At 38.9% G+C, this 16,902-nt stretch overlaps 1 protein-coding gene across 2 annotated transcripts in view; it reads left to right on the top strand.

The window, feature by feature from the left end:
* HGF (hepatocyte growth factor) overlaps positions 1 to 16,902 on the top strand; it is a 151,246-nt gene that overhangs the window by 87,447 nt on the left and 46,897 nt on the right. For both annotated transcript variants that reach the window (XM_040413128.1, XM_040413127.1), the window contains exon 9: positions 6,285 to 6,412. In XM_040413128.1, coding sequence (XP_040269062.1) covers positions 6,285 to 6,412 — 128 coding nt within the window. The remainder of the gene's footprint in view (positions 1 to 6,284; positions 6,413 to 16,902) is intronic.

Raw genomic sequence — 16,902 nt, 5'->3', positions numbered from 1 at the left:
AAAAGATACATGCAGGTATTAGGATGTCACAGATGTCTTCATGGAAAGGGATCAAGCTTAATGTTATGCTCACTGAAAGTGTCTAAAAGCCTGCCATCGTGGCCATACTGAAAGGATAGTTCCTCTCATATGCAGGTCCCAATGGGAGAGTTCCTCAAATCTATAGAGTTGGTCAACCTTGCTAACCCAATGATCCAGTGAAGGGATTTCCTCAGAAAGCCAGTATAGAGGGACCAAAAGCTGAGCTGTGGTGATCAAATAGGAAAATAGAGTCCTTGTATATCCCCTCACATCTTTGATACCAAAGGCAAGAAGATCAATTTCAGGAGGACAAGGGAAAGAGGTGTGACAAATCGTATTGCTTTTTTCAAAAATAGCTTTCCACCAGTCCCCTATTTTACTGCAGGGTTTTAAACCATTGCATCAAAACCTTATATCTATTTTCTTGAATACGTGCACATCTCTATAATTTGTGAAAGGTAGTTAGTAATTTGCGAATGTGGTTGATTACAAATTGTCTGCCTAGGCCCTTCTCCCAAAGACCCACAACTGCTGGTTTCACCTCAGGGGAAGAGATTTTCAGAGTCTTATACATAATTAAGATCACTCTGGTCGAATAAGAACTACAGGCTATCAATTTCTCAAACCAAGAGAGTGGGTTAACACCTGATATATGTTTGGCTAGCTCCAGAAGTCTCTTTTTGAGAGCAGTAAATGGCAGTATATGAGTCACCGGTATGTTAAGCTTAAGGGAGAGATCTGAGTCTTCCAGGATACATCCTTTATCATCAAAAACAGTTAAGAATGGGGATAGTAGAAGTCCTAACTGATACTAGTAAACTATCACCAAACTTTTTGGGAGCTAAATCAATAACGCTCCTCAGTTGAAGAAGGGGAGAGGAGAAACAAGAGCCTTATATGTAGCAGAAAACCATTCCCATACTTTGCCCTTCTTAGGGAAAATGGAGATGGGCACGGTTCATGTCTGCTGACAGGGTTACACAGTAACAAACAGGTAGGAGGTGTGGAAGAAGTATATCCTGAAAGGTTGAGTAATAGATAACAAGGGGCCCATATGTGCCAGGACATTTTCCTTTGGGAGTGAGCTTGATGGCAGATTGTAATTCGGCCATTGTAAAGGGCTTAGAAAGGGTATCTTTGCAGCAGGGACATGGATGGCAGATTCAATCTATCAAGGACATTGTGAATGATTTGGTCTCTGTCAGAAGGTGAGCAGTTCTCTCTGGGGTCAAGTTTCCACTACATCGCTTGTGCCTCTGTTGCTTGGGAGTAGTCTCCTTTTCCATTGAGATCGATCTGGGAAGGTCTGGGAGCACAGCTAAATCTTAGCTCCCAATTTTTAATATCCAGAGGAGATATGTCCATGTGAGCATAGACATCATGGAGAACAGAATAGCAGGTTATCACAAGGCAATGGCCTGAAAACATGAAGGACAGGCCAAAAAGGAATTTCCAACAGTAGGGAATCTTCTTACTGCAGAGGAGATCTTTCAGTGTCTGTCTTTTCTGCAGTGTGACAGGTGAGAGATCTTGATATATTGCAATCAGGGTATTTTTGAAGCACAAGGAGGTGGCAGACCTAGCAGCAGAGAGGATCATTTCCATATCCTTAAAATTAAAAAAAATCTGCATATAATGTTCCTTGGGGGCTCAGTATCTTTATGGCGCTGTCTCAGTACACGTTGTGCAGCTTTGTCAGTACTTCAGGTTTCTTCTACCACGGTTCTCCTGATCCTCCACCGCAGCATCATCTTGACCATCTTTAGGCCACCAGGCTAATGTAAGCAGGATCCACAGTAGGAATCAGCACAGAGCTCAGTGAAGTACAGCTATTCAGCTCAGGCACTCTATTGCACCAATTTCATAAAAATAATTTCCAATAGTTTCAAAACAAAAATAAATAAATAAAACTTGACTTTATATCACATGTGAATGAACAGGCAATGGTTATTCATTACTGCTTAATGTTTAATATGCCTCCCACATATTGAGTTTTTGGGAAGCCAGTCAATTTCTGTTTTCGACACCAAGCTGCATAAAATAGGACAATCATTATTTTGGTCTGGGGAATTACTTTAATATAATGTAATTGTTGGAATACAAAAATATGAAGTGTCCTTTCAGTAAAGACACAATGTTGTTATTATTGTGCTTAATTTATGATGCTTAATGAGGTTTGGCTGTGTAAGATATATTGCATAACATTGTGCAATATTGCATGTGGAACCAAATCAATAGTTGAAACTAATCAGATATGGTAATTTTATCGGTGGAAATCTGAAACAGAAGGGCTCATTGATATGTAGGTTTGATGATTGTGCTGTAGAGTAAACCACATGAAATGGAAAGCTTTTCTACTGTATTACTATGAATTCTGAGATTGGGGAATTAAAAGGCTTCACATGGCTTAAAAAAAGGTTTACATGGTTCATAAAAGGTTTACTAAACTATAATAAAATATATAAAAGATATATATCAAGTAAGTAACAGTCACCTTTGGCCATGAACCAATGAGCAAGCTTCCTATTGACCAGTTCCCAACATTGCATCTGGTCGACCCATATGATACAAAGAGAAGTATTGGTAGCAAGACACATCATACCCTAATGATGTCTTCATTGGAGGTAACCTCTTTGTTATATACTAAAGCTAGATGTTTTCTAGCTTCCTGGCCCCTCCTAGCCCCTCCTAAAGGTGTTTAGTACACATGTTCAGTTACTTCAGGAATGTGGTCAGGTATCTGCTAGCACTAACTAACTAGATTACACAAAATTAAAGGGAAAGGAACAAATTTGCTAGCTTGATTCATTTATCAATCATAATATACACTGCTCATTTCCAGAGGTTACGACCACTGCTGCAATCCAGCAGTGGTGGCCAGGCTTCTACACTATAGGAAAAAGTACTAGTCTCTCAGCTGGCTAGGACTTTGGGAGTCTGGGTGTAAAATATGATATCATTTTCAGTGATTTTTTTTGTTTGTAGGTAACATATAATTAGATAATAGGACAATCCATATTTTCTCAAATATATATTAAAAAAGAATTGGTTATTGGTTTAAAGCGTAGCATTACTTTGCTTTATGCATTTATTTCACCGGGCACTTTACCTGGAAGTGTATACAGCTGGTCTAAAAAATAATAATCTATTCATCTATCTATGCAGACATAGTTTATATATTATGTAGAATTTTCTTAGAATGGGCGACGGAACCACTGGCTTATTTGAAATGGGAATCATATCATGGAAATGATACTGTTCTATAAGTCTAGGATAAAAAGTTTAAATTAAACCTTTTCCAGAAGTGGAACAATGTGAAGCATATTTCTCACATTTTATAACTCTTATGTTGCGCCAAAAAACAAACAAAAAAAAACCTCATCACTTCAAGAAGAATTTTACTCATGCATATCATTTTTGCCCCAGTGGAGTTCATAGCCTATTTTCCTACCCCTAGTAAACTTGCAGATGCTTTGGCATCTGTAAGTTAATGAGAAGCAAACTATCATGATAATTCAGTATGTGCTTGGATGGAACTCTGGAAAAAGTGGAATCAAAAGAAAGCCAGGAGAAAATGCAAAATCTATCTATCTATCTATCTATCTATCTATCTATCTATCTCTGACTGTCTATGGTATCTATCTATCTAAGTATCTATCCATCCATCACAAACTATCTCAATCATCTATCATATCCATCTAACTAATATCTATCTATCTATTTATTGATTGATCTATCTGCAAATAATTTATTTCAGCCCATTGGGGTGTTCACTACATCATTTTATATATATATATATATATATATATATATATATATATATTTACTTCCTATATTAAAATCAGGAAGCATGGCCAAACATGTTGGCTATTGGTACCAGTAAGCTGTGAAAAGAAAATACCTGAAAAATGAGTCATGCTGGAGGCCACAGCGCTACTCTATAAATATGTTGTATGAGCACACTGTGTATGTTATACATAATACACATTTCATGATGGAAGGGCACCTTGTTTGAGTACACAACAAGCTAATTAATGGTATTGAAAACTGACCATATTCAGGCAGGTAAATGGAGCACAAAAGATCACCCATTTACTTCAACATTCAGCTCATAGATCATATTAAAAGCTATGGTAGAGAGTGATAGAGGAAGCAGCTGAATGCACAATGTCTGCTGATGAAGTGTAGTTGGATTTATTTATTTGACTCTAAAGTCCTGAATTAGGAGGTAGATAATGTAAACTTGGGGAAAAGTGGCTTACTCTTAAATTATTAGCAGAATTTGTTACCATGCATATCATTCACAAAGTGAAATATGTATTACTTTAGTATGTATAGATAGTGGACTGTTGAGTTTGAAGCAAGCTACATGTTACCCTGGGGAAAGAATCCACTAATAAATATATCTCACTTTATCTTACCTTTTCAATAATTAAGTGTTTTTGAGTCACAAAAGATAAATGTATGTTCACTGAGATGTGTGAAAGAAAGTCTTTAGAAATAAAACACAGAATGGGTTTCCTAAGCGAGTCACACTTCATATAGAGTGAAAGACAAAGGTCAAGAGGCTTGACCCCATTGCAACACAAAGGGTCGTGTACTGTATATGTAGAAGGATAAGTACTTTAACACAGGAATACACCTAAATTATGTATGGCTTAAAATGTTTGTCTATGCTTAAAGGGGTTTTCCGAGATTTTTTTCATTGATGAACTATCTTTTGCATAGATCATCAGTATCTGATCGGTGAGGGTTGGACACCTGACATCCCCGCTGATCAGCTGTTTGAGAAGGCTTAGATGTTTGCAGTAGCGGTTTAGCCTTCTCTTAGCTCAACAAGCAGCCATGCCATAGATTGTACATTTGGTGTGCTTGGTATCACAGCTTAGCCTTATTCACTTTAATGGGGCTGAGCTGTGCCTAAGCCATGTTTTCATTGAATGGCATGACCTACTTGCAGCTTAGGTTAGGCAATGGCATTACTTTGAGCGCCGGTGCCTTCTCAAACAGCTGATCGGCAGGGGTCCTAGGTGTCAGACCCCCACAGATCAGTTATTTATGAAATATCCAGAGGAAAACCTCTTTAATAAAGCACAGGATTAGAGTGCACGTTTTACGATATCTCACACAATGTGAGGACTAGTGTTGATCACGAATATTCAAATTGCTAATTTTTATCGCGAATATCGGCACTTTGAGAATTCACAAATATTTAGAATATAGTGATATATATTCAAGATTTTTTTTTAAACAGTACACATGATTCCTCCCTGCTTCTAGCTTGTGGGCCAATGAGAAGGCTGCAATATCTTTGACTTTAGAAGTGGTGTTGTTTGCGAATTTCCATACTGCGGATTTACGTACTGCAAATTTTAATTACTGCAAATTTTTATTGCAAATTTTTCAATTGCCCATTTACGCAATCAATAAAATAATGACTGATAACAAATTCTCGAATTCGCTAATATATGGCGAATATTCGCCCAAATATTTGCGAAATATCACAAATTTGAATATTGCCCCTGCCGCTCATCAAAAGTGAGGACCACCTTAATTTGTCCTTTGATGGTTATAGGGATTTTTGTGTGATGTGAATACCTTGTGAATTACTACAGATACTGATTTATAGGTTCTGAGATACACAATTAAGATTTTTAATCACAAAATCTCTTATCACATTATTACTTAGTAGAATATTGTATGTTTCATAGCTTTGCTTTTGTAGATGTTTTACATAGATTACTGAACTCCCATCCATTATTGCTCTGATTCTTTGAAGCAAGAAGACTGTTTTTAATCTTTGATGTGTAAATTTTGCTTGTTTGATACACTAAAAAACATGTCTTTGTAAGACAGAAGCATAATTAAGATTTTCCAGCATGGGATATGACGAATATTAAAGGCATCAGAAGGGCTCATTAGCTCTGATTACAAGATTAGTAAATTGATTTCTTGCACAAAGAACTATATAATGTTGTAACCACACACATTCACCCCAGTTGTGATCAGATGATGAATTTATATAGTCACTTGACTTACCTTATGTATTATAATGGCCCAATTTTATGGTCTAGTATGTGATAATTAATATTCTGAAATGTTTCCTCAAATGAAAATGTATTGTACATATCGAAGAACACAATGTTGCCCATTGTTGAATATGTTCATTATGTTCTTGAGTTACTTAAATGCCTTTCCTGGTCCAATGTAATTATACTTTGCTCAGGAAAATAATGTATTTCTCTTCATTAAAACTGTTATAGGGATCTGAGTGAAAATTACTGCAGAAATCCGGATGGTTCAGAGTACCCTTGGTGTTTCACAACAGATCCAAATGTTCGTATTGGTCACTGTTCCCAAATACCAAAATGTGAAGTCTCTAATCATCAAGGTAACGGAATGTTTCCATTATCATTCTGTTTATGCTATTCAATGTAACAGCTTTAAGGGGAATCTATCACAATGGAAAACCTCTGTAAACCACTCTAATTATATATGAAAACAGACTGATTCCAAAAGTGTCCTTTTTACCTCTTTACTCCTAAGCTCGATGATATAATGATTCTTAATGGTTTTAGTGCACAGACCTTGTTTGGACTGACTGCGGGGAACACCTATGAGTATCGAGCTAAAAAGGAATCAATATCTTTTCACCTATCTAGCCATTGTAGCCGTTTACGAGGTTAAATAGAATGACAGATTGGCTTATTGGGGTTACCCCATGATTAATGCTAAAAATGAAAATCAGACATCATATAGTATATGACAGTGTCTTTACAACAAAGCTATAACCAGCCCCGTGCCTTGCTCGGATCCAGAGATCTCCCATTTATAGTTCTAATTGCTCTGCTAGATTCTCTTCAGGCTGTCAGCTCAGGGGGTGCTTCCATTCTCAGGAGTGGTATCCATTCTGCGAGAATGTCTTTTTTCCGGGGGAAGCGGGGGGGGGGGGGGTAGCCTTTCTTCTGCAGCTTTCTTCAACTGCTGTAGCTTCTAATACTAGCTAGGACTAGAGGCAGTTGAAAGATGGAACTAAGCATATAAGCATATGCGTCCACCTACTAAAGAAATAAGGAAAACAACAAAGAGCAGGTGATACAATACAGATAGATTTTTCCAATAATTCAGTGGTTATAATGAATTTTTATTTATATGAATATACAAAATAATTCCAATCCAGGCAGTGGCATACCTCCAATGGAGGCAAAGCACATAGCTGCCAGTTCCATTTCTGTGACGGCTGTGCTCTAAGCTGGCACACAGGGAACAGGAAGTGAAGTCAGCACTGCCACTGGAGTTTTAAAATGAAAGTTCATGGAGGCAGGATCCTGGAGCTTTGGATTGGTGGGGGGGGGGGCAGTTCTGCTTAGGCGGGCTTATGTCACACTACATAATATGCATACACAGTTCAGAGAGAGGTTTGGGGTGTACGGCACGTGATATAATAAGCAGGCAGCAGGCACAGATTATGAGGTATGGAAAACTATAAAATACCCAGTGGCAGGCATAATTCTTGTAAGGAGGTATCGAACACTGTAAAAACACAGCTGCAGTCACAGTTCATGGGGGTGTGTGACACTATATTATAAGCAGCAGGCATAGATCATGAGGGTATGATACCTGTATAATGCACCACAGCAGGAAAAGGTTATGGGATATATGGCACATAATATAATACGCAGCAGCAGGCACAGGTCATGGGAGATATAGCACACTATATAATACATAGCAACTTGCACAGGTCATGGGGGAAAGATACACTATATAATACACAGCAGCAGGCACAGATCATGGAGGTTATGGCACTCTATATAATAAACTGCAGCAGGCACTTTTCATGGGGGTATGGTACACTAATGTATATAATATTGAGCAGCAGGCACAGTTCATGGGAGTATAGTACACTATATAATACACAGCAGAAAGCATAAGTCATGGGGGTTAAGGCACACAATATAATACACAGCAGCTTGCACATATCATGGGGCATGGCATACTATATAATGCAAAGCAGTAGGTACAGTTGGTGGGGGTATGGTATACTATATAATACACAGCAGCAGGCACAATTGATGTGGGGGTATGGCACACTATATCATACATAGCAGCATGCTTAGTTGGATAATAAAAACTATGGGGAGATGTATCAAAACATAATAGAATTATATCAATCAACATGTTAGATTTAAGATACTGTATAATGTGGTATTTTTTCTGTATAGCTCTTATAGCTATATTGTATGTATAGCTGATATTGTATGTAATCTACATTTGCTTTACATCAAGCAATGGTTATATTGGAAAAAAACACAGAAAACCAAAATACTGTATTATAAAGTATTTTTTATTTTTTTTTGCTGCATCAAATACCCCAGTAGCTATGTAGTCTTATAGCTAGGGGCTTAGGTTTGATGAGTGTGAGAGAGGTCACAGTAAATATAACAAGCATGAGATATGCATGTGTGAGTGTGATAAATTACACTATGTGAAGTCATTTACTACTCTGAAAACATTAGATGGAAGAAATTCAGTATACTTGTTTTTCTCAAATTGTTTTTAAAGAACCGGGGCAGAAGGTAGGTCTTGAGAGCTTTAGATAAACTAGGATGTGCTATAACTGATCCATGGGGACGACTGCATGACCAACACAAATTGCAATTGATACAAAAACTTTAAAGAGGCTGCTGTAGTATAATATCTCTGTGTCCCCCTTGTGCTTGTTATGAATGGGGATCCCAGAAGTTTGACACCCAGTGATCAGTAGGTTTTAGCATGTTCAAATGATATGCTTTTATTCAAGGAGCTGAAAACAGCCTTTGCATATTGCTGGGGTTAAAAGAAAAATACACTCACTGGCTTTATCTAAAAAATTATAAGTCTTAATAGCAATAACCATTATAACATCATTATTAGAGATGAGCGAAGTTTAGAAAAATTTGATTCGGCCAATTCGCCCAAGTTTGTTTAGAAATTTGATTTATTTCCAAACTAGTTTGTCACGAATCGCTATAAATCAGGTATCTCTAGACCACTCTGCTTAAATCATATTCTTCCTACTTGGTAGCCCAATCTCAGTGTGAAGGCTTGGAAGTTAACACTTTCCCGACTGTCGACATTAAATTTACGCCTGCAGCTGCCATAGCTGACACATGCAGCTTTGTGGACTTTTTAACCGTTCAGATGTCATGGTCCTCCGGTTGTGCTCTGCCCCCCCCCCCCCGGTGGGGATCAGGGGAGCCATAGCATGTATCCCAGCAGCCCCTGTACTGCTATGTGATGGTACCAGAGATGGTACACAGCATTGAAGCTGGAAAACTTTCCGCAAAGCAATAACATTTAAAGGATCCTAAACAGGGATGACTATAATCCCATGTGGATCCCTCGATAAGGTCCGGGACCCCTCCCTACTATGAACCTAGTGGCATTTTGCTTTTAAAATTATTAGGGTTAAGACCAGATGGATGGATCAAACATAGCCTCTGGATTATTGCAGCAACACTGTTCTCAGTGCACGAGCAGTTGCCACGTCTCTCCCTACGCTCGGTTCACAGGACAATGGCAGAGACCATGCAGGATTAGGGTTTTATAGAGCTGTGACATCACAAGGGATGGCTACTGGCGGATTGGCTAGCCGCACGACATTATGGGTCATATCTCGTTCATGGGCTTGTTACTTTTACTTTGTAACACGTGAAGCCACCATTTTAGGAAAAACTGATTCGTTACAACTAGGGATGAAACATCCGAAGTCCATTCGCATAAAACTATGTTTAAATACTGTACGGAGCAGTACAGTATTTATAGTTTTGATGCCTTCAATGTGAATCTACAATTTTCATAGTCATGAAAATAAAGAAAACTCTTTGAATGAGAAGGTGTGTCCAAACTTTTGGTCTGTACTGTATATACTGTGGATATAAAAAGTCTACACACCCCTGTTGAAATGTCAGGTTTCTGTGATGTAAAAAAAATGAGACCACCTTTAATGTGACCAATAAACTGTACAACTCAATTGAAAAACAAACTGAAATCTTTTAGGTGAAGGAAAGAAAACAAAAAAACTAAAATAATGTGGTTGCATAAGTGTGCGCACCCTCTTATAACTGGGGATGTAACTGTGTTCAGAATTAAGCAATCACATTTAAAATCATGTTAAATAGCAGTCAGCATACACCTGGCATCATTTAAACTGCCTCTGATTAACCCCAAATAAAGTTCAGCTGCTCTAGTTGGTCTTTCCTGAAATTTTCTTAGTCGCATCCCACAGCAAAAGCCATGGTCCACAGAGAGCTTCCAAAGCATCAGAGGGATCTCATTGTTAAAAGGTATCAGTCAGGAGAAGGGTACAAAAGAATTTCCAAGGCATTAGATATACCATGGAACACAGTGAAGACAGTCATCATCAAGTGGAGAAAATATGGCACATCAATGACATTACCAAGAACTGGACCTCCCTCCAAAATTGATGAAAAGATGAGAAGAAAACTGGTCTGGGAGGCTACCAAGAGGCCTACAGCAACATTAAAGGATCTGCAGGAATATCTGGCAACTACTGGCTGTGTGGTACATGTAACAACAATCTCCCGTATTCTTCATATGTCTGGGCTATGGGGTAGAGTGGCAAGACGAAGAAAAACATCCAAGCCAGGCTACATTTTGCAAAAACACATCTGAAGTCTCCCAAAACCATGTGGGTAAAGGTGTTATGGTCTGATGAAACCAAGTTTGAACAGCATGGTGGTGGCAGCAATTTCATGCTTGTGGGCTGTTTTTCTTCAGCTGGAACTGGGGCCTTAGTTAAGCTAGAGGGAATTATGAACAGTTCCAAATACCAGTCAATATTGGCACAAAACCTTCAGGCTTCTGCTAGAAATCTGAACATGAACAGGAACTTCATCTTTCAGCATGACAAAGACCCAAAGCATACATCCAAATCAACAAAGGAATGGCTTCACCTGAAGAAGATTAAAGTTTTGGAATGGCCCAGCCAGAGTCCAAACCTGAATCTGATTTAAAATCTGTGGGGTGATCTGAAGAGGGCTCTGCACATGAGATGCCATCACAATCTGACAGATTTGGAGTGTTTGGGCAAAAAAGAGTGGGCAAATCTTGCCAAGTCAAAATGTGCCATGCTGATAGACTCATACCCAAATAGACTGAGTGCTGTAATAAAATCAAAAGGTGCTTCAATAAAGTATTAGTTTAAGGGTGTGCACACCTATGCAACCATATTATTTTATTTTTATATTTTTTCTTCCCTCTACCTAAAAGATTTCAGTTTGTTTTTCAGTTGAGTGGTACAGTTTATAGGTAACATTAATGGTTCTGAAATGATTTATCTTTGTCTCATATTTTTACATCACAGAAACCTGACATTTTATTAGGGGTGTGTAGACTTTTTATATCCAGTGTACATATATATATATATATATATATATATATATATATATATATATATATATTAGAGAGAGAGAGAAAGTGCAGCTATTTGTTGCAATATTTCACATTTAAGGTTGCATCTTCTTTCTACAAATTATTTTATCTGCATGTATTTTCATGCCTTTCATACTGTATGCTTATGTCAGTCAGCTGATAGATGCTATGCATTTATTGATGATGTGCCCAGAGGGGTATAGTTAGTCCCTGACTTACATAGATATGGTATTCTAGTGTGTTCATATTTATATAAATGCCAAAATCAGGGATGAATTACTGTTTTGAGCTAGAACTTGCATGGCTATTGAAAGAAAAATATTCAGCTCCAGAGAAATGTTATTTTCTAGAGCTAGCAGGAACATTTTTGAAGTCAGTGTGAATATTTCAGTGATGAGAGACTTGTCAGCATAGACAATGAAGGCCAGTGTAGCAGAGGGAAGAGGAGAAGAGGTGAGGAAAGGTTGATCAATGGGACATACTGATATATTTATCACAAGCAAATGAGTTTAGGATTGATGGTCAGACAGGATAACAGTAGATCACCTAAGAGAAGGGATTGATTACTTGTTCTACTAACAGATAGTAAGACACATAAGTCAAAAGTACATGCAGTACCCCAGACCAGGGTAGTTGTAAACTGTTCTTGTTGTATAGTATTATGCAATGTTTTTAAAGGGGTTATCCCATGAGTAATGTAAAAATGAAAATCAGACATCATATATTACATGACAATCTATTTCTAACAAAGCTAGAACCAGTCCTGTACCTCACCTGGATCCAGAGCTCTCCACATTCATTGCTCTGCTAGATTTATATCAAGCTGACAGCCCAAGGGGAGTGTCTTTTCTGCTGGAGCAGCTCAGGGGGCGTGTCAGTTCTCCCTATCACATCTCAGGAGGAGTGTCCATGCTCTTCCTATCACAGCTCAGGAGGCAGTTGAGGGATTAAACTGAGTATGTGCGACCATCTCGGTGAGCGGGACAAATAAATAAAAAGATTGCGCTATACAGATAGAATTCAGTGAATAACTCTCCGGCTATGCTAAATTTTTAATTACATGCAAATACAAAAGTATTCAGATCCAGGTGCTGGTTTGAAAACTGTAGAATATTTTTCATGGGACAACCCCTTTAATGATATTTTATATGTTCAACTTTATATCTTGTAATGTACACAGCATATCTTTTGTGTGGGTGAGACAAGGTTAATTACTGAACAAGAAATATGTCCCCATTTCTACTCAAAAATGAGAGAGAGATAAAGGAAAGAACCATGAAAGTCCAAAACATGCAAGGCTGAGCATTGGAGACAGTGTAAAGGCATTTTGCTGTTATAGACTTTACTGCTATGAGAGGGACAGTGCTGATTAATAACAGACAGAATTTATGCAGAATTTGAGAGCAATTTCATTATTATGTTGATCTATCTGTCTATTATCTATCTGCTTATCTGTCTGTCTGTCTATCCATCCATTCATAACTGACACTTTAACTGGACACTGCACATAGAAAATTATTAAAGGGAAGGAAAAGAACTGCTGTGAACCTGTGCATCCTGTATTACTAAGCTCCAATGCAGGATGTAACCAACCGCAACTGAAAGTCAAAACTGATTTGCCACAGGGCGCAATGGTAGGCTTATAACTTTAGAATAAAGCCGTTTTTATATATGGTTGTATTTGGGGAAAGTGATAGAACAGCAAGATCTCTTCAGCGTTATATGGCACAAGCCCTTTAACCTTATATCACTCAGTTGGAAATAACAACCATCATTGCAAGAGTAATATTACCAGCCATATTTTCTGCAGCGTGAGACTCTAAGAAGATAGAGAGGAAAGAGTACTATAATTCCCATCCTTATTCAAATTTATACATTACTATTCGGAAAGATTTGTACTCTGAGTTGTTGGAGCTGTGTTTTAATACCGTTAGATGTACTACAACTCCCATTCTGCACTTTAATAGAGACATTTATCTTCTATATCTGGCCTGGTTACTTACTCCTGCATACGTCAGCCATTGCACCCTACACCCCCTGCCTTGCACCTGTACCAAGGGTGCCCCAATTACCACCAGACAGGAGCCCTAACATCAGGGTGTGCCCTAAGGTAAGAAAGGGTGTGCCCTCATAACACTGGAGTTAACTAAGGAGCATCAGTGTAAACTTGTAACAGACAGAGCCAATACCACTCCCCTCTTTTCTGTCCCCCCTGGGCTTGGGGTAGAGACTACTCTTTGCTTCTGGGAAATATATATCTGTTGTCTGAGGTATTCTTTCTCATCAAAGACAGCGTCTAGTATCTGTAGTATGTGTGCAGAGTATTGTAAGCCAAGCAATGCCCCTCTGGGTTTCTGGGAAATGCACTCAAATTGGACTTCCTAAGCCTGTGTGATGCTAGCAGATGTAAGATGTGATCATTTTCATATATTTTTAACAGAAACCGAGAGGAACGTTGACTGGCTTACAATGCTCCTCATGCATCCTTGGCGCCCTTCATAAGGAGAAATAATACCCCATCCAAGGCCTCTCAGGCAGCCAAACAAATTTGCCTTGCTCAGCTCTGTTAAAGGGCAGTTAAAGAGCAAGGATCCTAGTAGGAGACAGCTTTCCCCTTTATACAATAGCAGCTAAACACTATATTTTTGTATCGCTTGCATATAAACCTAGAGCAGAGAGTTAGCATCAAAATCAATCTAAAAGGGTTATTTCATGAGAGGTATAATATGATTTGAATGAATGGTCATGCATTTAATACGTAAATGGACAGGAGCCACTGCTTGCTAGCTGCTCTCTAGGCCACAAAGACTTCATTTACTCGATCCATATGTCCTGAACATGTTATGTTCACATGTGGAAGATTGTGATAGTAACTTTGGAATGGGGGTTGTAGAAATCTATGCATATACTACAGAAACGACCCTATTCAAATCTGTAGTGCATAAATATAACCAAAGGGTGGTTATAAGTCTAAAGTTGATGACCACAAATGATTTCAACAAAAACAATTGTTCGTCTGGTGAAATTGAACAACACATAATCATTTTAGTTAAAACCTCAGAAACTGCAGTGTTTGATTGCCCATATTGCCTCCTTTGCCAGCTTGATTCATTTTTCCATCACATTATACACCACTCATATCCAGAGGTTACAACCACCCTGCAACCCAGCAGCAGCGGCCATGCTTATATATGGGAATATAGGAAGAGTAGCCAACCTTCTCTGGTGGCCGAAACGGGAGTACGCATAGGCTGGCGCTTTTGCCTATAGTGTGCAAGCACAGCCACCACTGTTGGATTGCAGGGTGGTCATAACCCCTGGATATGAGCGGTGTATAATGTGATGGAAAATATGAATGAAATCATATTTAAAACATAACCTTCACTTGAGTAACACTAAAATACAGTGTGTGTACGCAAATGCATCAATCACTTGCTGCTACATTAAAACTTTGAGGCCAGGTTAAATATCTGGTTCCTAACTAATAGGGATGGCAGGATCACTATTCAGTCTTATTAGTATTTGCATGCTGTGGTGTCTGCTGAAAGCTATGCTCTAACGTTGGCTGAGCGGAGAACTCGCTTTAAGAAGGGCAGCCTCAACCAACACTGGAACCTATTCCCTACACTCTCTATATAACCCTGTTCTAAATGAAGCACCTAATAGTGTTGTGCGCGAATATTAGAATCGCAAATTTTAATTGTGAATATCAGCACTTCGAAAACTTGCAAAGATTTTGAATATAGTGCTATATACTATTCGTATGCGTGAATATTCTAGATTTTTTTTCATCTGAACTCATGATCCCTCCCTGCTTCTTGCTTGTGGGCCAATGGGAAGGCTGCAATGTCTTTGTCCCTAGCAACCAATAGGAAAGTTGCCTACCTCTTACTATATAAGAACCTCCCCAGCAGCCATTTTTTACAGTTTTTTGCAGTTCTGAGAGAGACAGCAGTGTTATTGCTGTGCTCTGTGCTTTGCTGTGTTATTACATTAGTTAGTTAGCTTTTATATATATATAATACAGATAGTTAGTGGGAGATAGTCAGTGTAGGTTAGATGGTGATATAGTGTAGCTCAGGGTTCCCCAACTCCAGTCCTCAAGGCCCACTTGCCGCTCAGGATTTAGGAGTATCCCACAGAATGAATACCTGTGGTAAATCCTGATGGATGTACACTAATTATATTAGCTGCCCAATACTAAGGAAATCCTGAAAACAGGTGGGCCCTGAGGACTGGAGTTGAGGACCACTGGTGTAGCTGATAGGTTCCAGTGCAGGGTGCTAGGTAGTGTGATAGGTTCTGCTGTCCATACATAGATGCTACATACATAGAGCTGTGATGTACAAGTTCACAACAATACTTAGTGCACCAATCAGTAGTATGTAGTCAGACCTGCTAAAATGTGAAGTTGCACGTATACATCAAAATATGCGCATCATTAATTGCCGATTTGCACAATTGCAAATATATTGGAGCACTCTATCTGCATATAAAGCTATTGCAATGTTCTGCCGTGCCAACCATTTTCTCCAATCTCAGGAAACTTCTAGCAGCTTGAAAAATGTAGTAAAAGTGACCCACGCCTGTATTGCGCGGGCAATACGCGCATATTACATTGCCAATTTTCGCAATCAAGAAAATAATGGCAAATTCTGGAATTTGCGAATTTGTGACGAATATTCGCCCAAATATTTGCGAAATATTGCCTCTGCAGCTCATCACTAGCCCCTAATCCTATGTGTTTCACCAGGGAGATAACCTGGCTTATCACGGATCAATCAGGCAGCATGTTCACTCATGCAGGGTAAAATGGCAGTGGCAGCAATTGATTGATGCATTTGTATACATGCACTGTGCTTTATTGTTACTCAAATAAAGGTTAAGGCTCTGTCACCCAGATCATGTCTACCCTAACAGGCATATAGCCTGGTTTGGCCGACGATGGAGACAAAAAACATACCTTTATTTCTCATGTCAGTGGTCCGGTTAGGCAGAAAAAGCAACTTTTAAAAATATGCTAATGAGGATTTTGAGCACTCGGAGGCGGGCTTATGCCTTCCGAGCACTGCTTCTGCGATGCCCCCGTTCATTGCTAATGTTGGCCTTCTGCACCTAATCACACCCCCATGTCTTTTGATTGACATCAATCCCACGCCTGCGCACTCGCTTGCTGGATATTTTCTGTTCTTCCAGGCTTCTGTGTATGTCTAGTGTGCACGCGTCGTCACACACAAGCCCTGAAGAACGGAAAGTAGGTGCTCAAGTACGCAGGTGCGGTATCTCAATTAAAAGATATGGGGCGTGATTAGGCGCAGAAGGCCAACATTAGCAATGAACGGGAACATCGCAGATGCAGTGCTCAGAAGGCATAATCCCGCCTTCGAGTGCTCGAATTCCTTTTTAGCATATTTTTAAAAGTTGCTTTTTCTGCCTAACCGGACCACC

This window comes from Bufo bufo, chromosome 1 (genome assembly GCF_905171765.1).
Source record: "Bufo bufo chromosome 1, aBufBuf1.1, whole genome shotgun sequence".
In the NCBI taxonomy this organism is placed as follows: Eukaryota; Metazoa; Chordata; class Amphibia; order Anura; family Bufonidae; genus Bufo; species Bufo bufo.
This window is presented reverse-complemented; position numbering and strand designations above follow the sequence as displayed.